Below are 9,994 nucleotides of genomic sequence, written 5' to 3' on the forward strand. Positions count from 1 at the left end.
AGGGTGATCCAAATAACAGCTAATCACGTCCGTTGTACCTGATGATCCGACACCTTTGAAATTATAAGGAGTGGATCAATGCTCTGAATAGAAAGCAAGGTCAGGGGCGTCGGACTAACACAAACCATTATGCAGAGAAGATGTCAAGCGATAGAAGGTTTCATAAGTTTTTCTTTTCAGTGCTGGATGAACTGACGTACCATCGGACTAAGCATCAGATCAATAACGCAAGCAAAAGAAGATAGTGGGCAGGCGGGCCAACAACTATATGGACAAAAAGGGGTACCAGATGAATTGATATGTACCCTCGCAGTGCACTGGATCATACATATTGAAGAAGACATTTAGGCACCATAGTGCTAAGAGATCATATATCCAAAGCTTTAGCACATGCTTAGAAAGTGTTAGTGCTAGGTATAGAAAAAAAGGTTGAGCAAGGTGTTGCTGTCTTGTGCTTGATTCTAGGAGTGAAACAACCTTGTGCATCGGCTCCTTCGAGTCCTAGTGACTCGCTGGCGTATCATCGATCCTCCGGCTTGGTCTGGAGCGGTGACAACGATCATGTACGGGGATGAGAAGACCCCTTCTTTGATGAAAAAGCTCCATAGTGAAGATGATATCAAGGTAACAAGTGGAAGGGAGTGGTCAGCCTCCCCTTGTGGCAAGCTTCTCATCTGGCTCGGCCAGATTTTTTCCGCAACATGGATTCGGAGCTTGTTTTGTGTAAGCTAATTAATTCTAGCTAGCAGGACCAGCTCCTTTTGCTTGGTCGTCTTGTGTTGACAAGCTGAGATCTCTCCTCTGTTTCTGATACATCTCTCTACTACTCGCATTTCATTGGCATTTCATTGTGTCGTCGCAGCCCTTGTCATTCGTCACAAATGACCGTTTTGGCTCTACGATCACTATGGCTCCCTGATGCCTCCGAGGCCCAAGCTATATGTTTACGACGCATGGAGCTGCCACACATGCCATGCGACCAAGGCTGGGAAGTGAAAGCCGGTCAAGTGGTCACGCACGAACTCAAACCTGAATTCAAGACGGGGTTATTTATCACTTCAGGTGATAAAATAACCACCCAGCGCCAGAAGAAGGCAAGCCGTCTTCCTTCCTCAACCACACCGCCGTCCATGATCTTCGACGCCTTGCCCCCGCGCCGCTGTCCTTCTTTGGCTCCGGCAGCTCCCGCCGCCCGCCGCCGTCCATGGTCTTTGACGCCTCGCACCCGCACCGCCATCCTTTTATCAAACCTGGGGCCACAGAACTGCACACATAGCATACACATTCTAGGATAAGAGATGGAATATGGTCCATATCCTACACCAGTTGTAACTACTCGTACAGGAGTAGAACTGGTCGGAACAGAAGGAAACTATTTAGGTAGCACTCAGGTAGGACTCCTAAGCTCGTATTTGGCTAGGATTTCCATGTAACCTTGTCCCCCAGACTATATAAGGGTGGGCAGGGACCCCCTCCAAACATCACACCATCTAAGGCAATACAAACTACCACACAGGACGTAGGGTATTACGCTCTCGACGGTCCGAACCTGTTTAAAGTTTTATGTTCCTTGCACCTTTGAGTTCTTGATCTCGGCGACACCCCACCTACAAACTACCACCTCGGGGGTATCCCCTCGGTAGGCTTGGAGGTTAAACACCGACAGCTGGCGCGCTAGGTAGGGGTGTTCATCGAGCATCCATCGGTGGAACTAGATGGCATCTTTCAACTTCACCAGCGCCATGCTCGACGAGGGTACAACTTTCATCTTGGGCATATGGGTTTGCGTTGCTGACGGCGCGGGCAGCTTCTATTGGCACCTTGTTGATGACATGAAGTCGGAGGTGTCTGCAGTAGCTTAATGTAGCGATCTCGACGAGTTCATCGACAACCTCGTTAAGATGCTGCTCCTGACCTAGCTAGGGAGATCGAGGAGGAGTTCACTGTCGATGCGACTTCAACTTGTGCTGCACCAGGACTTCTCAGGTCGGATTGAATCCAATCTGAGGAAGAGCGTACCTGACTCCTATTCGAGTTATGCAATGCGGCTTCTATCTACTAGGAGCTCACTCAATCCAAGTTCATGTCCGCATTGAAAGAGGACCTCGATAACCTACTCAAGATCGGAGATGAGGGAGCCACTGCCTGTCGTGGGGCCCCCATTTTTGACAAGTATTCGGACTCGGATGATGACTCCAAAACCTCTCCGGGTTGTCATCTGGGCCTGACCATAACCGCAACACCATAGGACCGGTTCGTGTACTAGAAGGGCATGGAGCCCTCCGAGCTTCTAGAATCCGACTCTCACCTTGTAGCCTTCACACAAGAACTGCCTTTTCAGGAAGGCAAGCCCCTCTCTCCCATCATAGAGGAGGAAGAGGGTGGGACAGTACTCGTCGACTACAGCTCTAGCGGAGACTTTTCTACGCAACGACACGTCTACATGGCCTCGCTCCACGAGCGTGATGACGACGATGAACTAGGAAGAGAGTATGATGACAAACTACTCGCGGACATCTCCGCCGACGAGCGCATGGCGGATGCTCCTCAAGACAAAGATGAGGAGCACATAAGGATCCGAAGGATCAAGAACACCAAACGTGCCAAGCATAGGCAGAACGCAGAAGCCCGTGCACGGAACCCACCTCACCGCATAAACCTCGACGGTGCCTTCGCTGCAGCCGATGATCGCCAGTACAACACGCCAATCGGGAATATCGCTGAAGCAGCTTTATTAATTCAGCGGTTACCCAAAACCCGAAGACCGAGAGACTGCTGCAACTAATGCAACGCGCCATCATTCAACTAGACCAGCGGGACCCCATGCCGCCGCTACAGTGCACCCGCTCAAGATTGGAGCGTCACGAGAGCTCCATCCCCCATGTTAGTCGTACCCTAGGAGGAGGACCCGACCCTCAAGGTAATGACAACCGCCACCACAACCAAGACAATCGGAGTGGCCACAGACACCGCACGCCTAGCAATCTGCACACGGCCACGCTGACCGAGAAATCCAACGGCCTCCGCAACAGTCAGACAACCATTAGGTCACAAGGCTCCAAGCTGGCGGTCACTCTGCGGGAGGCCACGACCACCACGGAAACCTCCGCGACTTGCCTACAGTTGACCTAAGGCAGAAGATCAATGAAGGTCGTGATGCTCGAGATGTCATCGACTCAAGGCGCCATGAGCGCGGTAGTGACCATGCGACGTCGACGATAGTGATTGTTTCCTAGCTTTCACTCGCAACATCACCTCCCATGACTCCCCAAGGGAGTTCAAGCCAGTCGGCATCACCAAGTACGATGGCAAATAAGACCCACGACAGTGGATTCGCTACACTCCACCGCCATTGAAGTGTCGGGCGGCTCCAACATGACCAAAGTTATCTACTTTTCGATGGGGCTGGAATCCGCACCGCTCACTTGGCTTGAAAGCCTCAAGCCAGACACCATCGACTCCTGGGAGGACCTGAAGAAAACTTTCATCGACAACTTCCAGGGTTCCATGCTCCGTGTAGGTACCCGCCATGACTTGTTACAAGTCAAACAGGAGGAGAACGAGACCCTGAGTTCCAACACCATGCGCTACTTCAAGATGCGCGCCACCATTGCCAACATCACCAACGAGGACATCATCCACTACTTCCAAAACGGCCTCAGCTCGAAGAACATCTACTGTGACTTTGGCCGCAACCGCCCCATGACTGTCATGGAGCTCCGTGACATGATGTAGCGATGGCCGATCAAGAGGATGAGGAGAGTGAGCGCTTCCCCAAGCGCAACAACAACAAGCGCCATAACGGCAACCGCTCCAACAAAAGCCAGTGGAACTACTCAGAACCCTCCTGAAAGCGCAAGCCAGACCATGAAGTCGCGGCCGTATAGCGCAACTCGCGTGGCAAGAAGTCAGGGAACCAGTAGGATCAGTTTGAGAAGATCTTGCGCAAGCAATGCCCGATGCACCCGAAGTCCAAATACACACTCTTCTATTGCATCAACCTCCGCAAGTCTCTCAACACACCTCTCCTCGATCAGGACGACAAGGGGAATGACAAGGACGAGGAGGAGGGAGACAAGTCGGGGACCCAGGGATACCAAGATCCCAAGAACGTCGTCAACGTTATGTTCGGCGGCGATAGCAGCTTCCCAACCAAGCGCGCATAGAAGCTTACTCTACACGATATCTTATCTGTCGAGCCCACCATACAGCAGCCCTTGACATATAGCAAGGTCCCAATTTCTCTCTCAGAAGGATCAGTGGACCAGCTTCTTTGAGCTGGGAAAGTTCCCGCTTGTTTTGGACCCTATAGTTGCCGGCTTACAGCTCACCCGAGTACTCAGCGACGGCGGGAGTGGACTCAACCTGCTCTTCTTGACTAATTTGAACAAGATGGGGCTGGACATCTCCAAGATGCTCATCCCAAGCAAGGCTTCATTCTACGGCATTGTTCCAGAAAACGCGGCTACACCGATTGGTTCGGTAACACTGCCAGTTACCTTTGGCACAAAAAAAACTACTGTACAGAGTACATCAAGTTCGAGGTGGCAAACATCGAGTCCTCGTACCATGCCATCCTCGGCATACCTGCTCTTGCCAAATTCATGGTCATACCCCATTACATCTATCTGCTCCTCAAGATGCCGGGCAAGACAGGGGTCCTCACCTTCCGCGGTGACTTGAAGAAGTCCTACGACTGCGATCAGGAGGCAATCGAATACGCCTCACGTGCCAGAACCTTCATCTGAAGTATTCGCGGCCACACAACAGCTCTCCCAGTCGGAGATGGTGATTCCAACTGTACGTCCACAGAAGAAGCTGGGATAGTCGACTGTGAAGCCCAACACCAACGATATCGGCCTGAAGACAATTCAATTGCAGGAGGGCGACTCGTATAAGATAGTACTCATCAGTGCTGGGCTGGACGGCAAATAGGAACTCACGCTCATCGACTTCATTAGGGCTAACTGAGACAAATTTTTGTGGAAACCAGCAGATATGCTAGGGGTGCCCAAGGAGTTGATCGAGCATTGCCTAAAATTCAATCCAAAAGCCACCCCCAAGAAGCAACGACTGCGTTGTTTCTCTCCGGACGAGGGAGGCCATCAAAAAAGAGTTAGCAAAACTACTCGTGGCTGGTTTCATTAAAGAAGTCTACCACCCAGAGTGGCTAGCTAATCCTGTACTTGTTTTGAAAAATAATAATAATGAATGGAGGATGTGCATGGATTATATTGATCTCAATAGACACTGCTCGAAAGATCCTTTCGCACTCCCACGCATCGACCAAGTCATCGACTCAACGGCTAGCTGCGTCCTGCTCTCTTTCCTTGACTGCTACTCGGGCTACCATCAGATCACCCTCAAGGAAGAAGACCAGATCAAGACAGCGTTCATCACCAAGTTTGGGGCATACGCTTACAAAACTATATCCTTCGAACTGAAGAACGTAGGGGCTACATATCAGCGAGCCATCCAGCTTTGCCTTGCTGATCAGCCACATTGCAATGTTGAAGCTTACGTGGATGACGTGGTCATCAAGACCAAAAATCGCGATGAGTTCATCTCCGACCTTGACTAAACCTTCAACAGCTTGCGCAAGTCCGGTGGAAGCCCAATCCGACCAAGTGCATCTTCGACGTACCGCAAGGGAAGCTACTTGGTTTCATCGTTGTTGATATTTCTTAATGTTCACGAATAAGATCCGCAAGCGCATGGAGATACCACTGTAGCACTTCACCTGGAGAGTATTCAGGGTATCATATAATTCTCAAAGAACGGAGGTGTAACGGTCTCTAGCTAGTTTACCCAGGAAAAGGAAGAGATAGGATGGTCCTGGGTAGTGTGGTTGACTAAGGATAGAGATACTTAAGAAAGATAAGTTTAGGTATTACCCGCTTCCTTCGGGCACCGGCTTAAACCTGGTCTGCCAAGTGTATCCAGCTATTAGCTCTTTGTCCAATTCGAACGTGGGGGACTATGAAGGATGGATAGGGCTATCACCACCTGCCACCTACTCCGATAGAATGTAGGAAAGGATAGCAAACAAAGGCGACTTCAAGCCTAGACACCACATCTACGCTATCGATCACTACTTCTAACCCCAGCTAGACTCCTTCTTAAGACTCAAGTCCTTAGGCTAGAAGCAAATGTCCAAGGACGAACGATAATCCTGCAAGCGAATGATAACTAGAATTTAACCTTGATAAGTACTCACCACCGTAGACGAACCTGGACACTTACTCAAAAGAGGCTCATATCCACCAAGGTACAAGTAGAGGGAGGCTGATAACTCCGGCTCTCCTCCCAAACTTCTCCTCCACACACTCCCTAACCTACTCTACAAAGTAGCGCTAAAAGGGTGGAGTCCCCCTACTTCTTCTCTTCTCCAAAATGGTGTGTGTTGAATGAGGGGGAGAGGCCTCCTTTTATAGTCTCCAAGGTCGGTACCTACCATCCCTCCATAAGGAAACCTTAGCCACATGCTTGAGGAAGAGTAGGGGGCACTCCACGTCGAAGTGCACCTGGACGGGAGCCTAGTGGAGCTCCCCTAGGCCCCCCCTTCCTCTGGCTAGCTGACACGTGGGCCCTGGTGCTGATTCTCGGTGATTCATGGCTTGGCGCGCCCGTTTGCTCTGATTTGTGGGCTCTTCAATCCTGTGTAGTGCAGCGGATGATCTTCTATGCATTGTTTGTTGTGTATTCTTCGTGTTTTCTTCTTATTCCGGACTTGCATCCCTGAAATGGTTAGATAGCCAAAATAAATGTTGGCCTAGGTTAGTGATTCAAATATGTGAGCAAGAGCTTTGGTTTTCCTTTATTTGTGAGTATAGTTGACGGTTGGAATTTGCATTTAAGGACCGTCAACAATTGTCAGCAACCGGAGAATTGAAGCTAATCTGAAGAAGATCACTGCCATCACCGACATGGGGGCCCCACAGATGATCAAAGACATCCAGAAGCTCACAGGGTGCATGGCAACCCTTAATAGATTCATCTCCAGACTTGGGGAAACAGGATTACCTTTCTTCAACCACCTGAAGCGGTAAGACAAGTTCTAGTGGATAGAGGAGGTGGCGCAGGCGCTGGAAGATCTCAACATCATCTCCAGTTGTCCCCTATCCTCACCGCCTTGCCGGGTGAGAACCTGCTGTTCTACGTCACCGCAACTACTCACGTCATCAGCACAGCTATCTAAGGCTCGCTACCCATCAATTCAGAAACTTCTCTACGCTATACTCATCACTTCCAGGAAGATCCTGTGACAGCTCAAGTACCTGTAAGCTAGGCACATAATTTGTTAGTGTGAAGTATGCGCTTGTTAGTGTAAAGCTTATGTGTGTTTATGTGAAGCTTTTGAAAATTTAAAGTGCAAGTAAAGGGGTATTTTTGTAATTATGGAAAAACTAGGGTTGTTTTTGCAAAATGTAATTGGATAGGAGATAACTTCAAAATAAGTGAAGGGTGGTTTTGCAAACATGCTTTTTCTTACTTTATTCCCTGTAAAAATATATATATATATTTATCCAAAAGTTGCATTAGAAATGTATGTGTTGAATTGTATAAAAATTTGGGTAAAGTTGTGAAAATAAGGGTATTTATGTAATTTTATAAAAGTACAAGTCCTTTTATGCAAGTATTTAAATTACAAAAGTAATTTTCAAAGTTATTCAGGACTAAAGTGTAAAAGGTGCAAGTCATTATGACATGTCTATCCAATCATTATGACGTGTCTATCCCGTCATCATGACGTGTCATAAATTCTTGCATTTAGGTCCTAAATGTTATGATATTACACTCTTCAGGACAAAAGTAATTCAAATCCAACTTTTGTTCAAAATTTAATGTGTAAAGATATAAGTTTAGAGTTTTTGAACTTGAGCCCTAAAGCAATGTTGTAGAGTTTGAAAAACTCTCCAACTTTCATTTTGGGCATTTCTTCATTAGGGTTTTAGATTGATGAGAAATTATGCTTTACCGAAAGGTCCCTACAATTTCCTAAAATTACGCACAAGTCCTTGGGAAGTTCTATTTCTCTTTCTCCTCTGTTTCTCTTCTCCCGGGCGCCTTCTTTCTTTTCCCACCGTCGGCATCTCTCTCTCGTCTCCATCCTCATCTCCATGCCGGTTTCCCTCTCTCTCTCTCTCCTCTATGCGGCAGCAGGCAGGGCGGCTCAGGCGCGTGGACGCATAGGCACGCGCGAGCCGGCGCGGCGGCTCGGGCACGGGCGCAGGCGCGGCGTCGAGCTGGGCGAGTTGCTGGCGGCCCCGAGCGGCGGACGGCGCTGGAGTACGCGCGGCTCGGCCGGCGCAGGCGCGCAGCGCAGCGTGAGCGAGCGCGCAGGGCGGATCCAGGCGGGCGGCGCGAGCATGCGCGCAGCGGCGCGCAGGAGTTGGTGGTGTGTGCAGGTGCTGGGTGGCCGGAACAGAGCGCTGGTGCGGAGCGCAGCGCTGGAGCGAGGCGCACTGGCGCGGGAGCAGCGCGCGGCGCAGGCGTGCGGGTGGAGCTGCGGCGCGGGGCTCGGGACAGCGACATCCGGGGCCTCCTTTCCCCGAGCAAGCGGCGCAGGAGCAGGCAAGCGGCTGCGGCACGCGGATGCGGCGCAGCGCTGGAGAGCTGGCGGAGCGCGCAGGAGGAGTTGCGGTGGAGGGCTTGTGCGCGAGATGCGGGAACGTGGTGGCGTCGACCCTGACAAGTACACCTACGCCATGGTGATCTCCGGGTGGTGCAAGATTAGCCGTATCGAGGACGTAGCTAAGGTGTTCAACAAAATGCTGGCCGCAGGAGAAGTGAAGCCAAGCCTGCGGATTGTTTCTCATCAGACTAGTGACTTCGGAAAACATGCAGGCGGTGCTTCTCATTCCGATGGTTCCAAGAGTGAAATAAGCATGATCGAATTCATCGGAATATTGAATGTCAAGGTGATAGGAGGCAAGCGGCGCACGCGAGATGCAGAGGACGGGCGGTGGCCGAGAAGGGAGGACGCGAGCGAGCTCGCTCGTGAGATGCACAAGGGGCGGCGAGCCGGAAGGAGAGGCGGCGAAGCAAGGGCGGCGACCGGATGCGACGAGCTCGAAGGAGCCGCGGTGCAGCCAGGCACGGCGAGCTCCCTTCATCCATGTGGAGGTCGGGACAGGAGCAACACGGCGCGGATTCGATGCGCAGCGTAAGACCGGCGGCGGTTTTAGGCCGGCCCTGATGGCGTCTCAGCAGGTGGAGAGGGCAGCGGAGTTGCAAGACCGGAGGTCCGGGCAGATTTGGACTGGCACATCCGCGGGTGCGAGCGAGAGTGTTCTACCGGCGGCCGGCTCGGCTCGTTTCCGTAGGCGTAGGCGCGGGTTAAGAGCCAGTGGTGTGAGAGCAGTACGGGAGCAGTGTGCAGGAGATGCGATTGGGCGCGGCGGTCCTGCAGGAAGCTACGCGGGTGTGCCGGCCGTGTTTCAGTGGCACACGTGCGTGAGCAGAGGAAGATCAACCCGTGAGCAGGAGGACCTTGAGGTTCGCGGAGGAGATGGCATAGCGAACCAATCCGGCTCCATCGTCTTGTCCTATGGTCCACGATGTCCAGCAGCTCCTATTCCTCGCCGATCGTCCAAGCAAGACCACAACACCTCAAGAAAGCTCGTGAACCCTCTTATCGAGCCTCTTCGGATCCCTTTGCTGAAACATCATCGCCGTGGCAAAGCCGACTATCGTCACCACGGGTCACCGTGAGGAATATCCCTCCGGCTATTCTCCACCCACTACAGTCCTCTGGCAAGCTTCTTCGTCACCCACGGAATCTCATCACCGTCGAGCACTTCTCATCGCCGATCCTGTTCATCGCGGGAATTCACTTTCCACCCGTTCTCCTTCACAACCAAAGCTACCCCAAGGTTTGCCTGATTCACTGAATCTTCCTAATGCCGGCGACCCCTTTGTCGGAACATCGTCGTTATCTTCCTATTCTCTATTTTCCCCTACCAGGGACTTAATTGCTTTGATTTAGAAAGTT

General features: G+C 51.3%; 1 protein-coding gene across 1 annotated transcript; it reads left to right on the forward strand.

Moving 5' to 3' along the window:
• Positions 1–4,392: 4,392 nt before the first annotated feature.
• Positions 4,393–4,748, forward strand: LOC112900575. Its single transcript, XM_025969421.1, has 2 exons — positions 4,393–4,477; positions 4,528–4,748. The coding sequence occupies exons 1-2, from the start codon at positions 4,393–4,395 to the stop codon at positions 4,746–4,748; spliced, it is 306 nt and encodes a 101-aa protein (XP_025825206.1).
• The last annotated feature ends 5,246 nt before the right edge of the window (positions 4,749–9,994 follow it).

This window comes from Panicum hallii, chromosome 7 (genome assembly GCF_002211085.1).
Source record: "Panicum hallii strain FIL2 chromosome 7, PHallii_v3.1, whole genome shotgun sequence".
Classification (NCBI taxonomy): domain Eukaryota; kingdom Viridiplantae; phylum Streptophyta; class Magnoliopsida; order Poales; family Poaceae; genus Panicum; species Panicum hallii.

Coding starts and splice junctions, on each gene's coding strand:
- LOC112900575 (XM_025969421.1), top strand. CDS start 4,393: ATGGGGCTGGACATCTCCAAGATGCTCATCCCAAGCAAGGCTTCATTC. Junction 4,478..4,527: donor AAACGCGGCTACACCGATTG/GTTCGGTAACAC, acceptor ACTACTGTACAG/AGTACATCAAGTTCGAGGTG.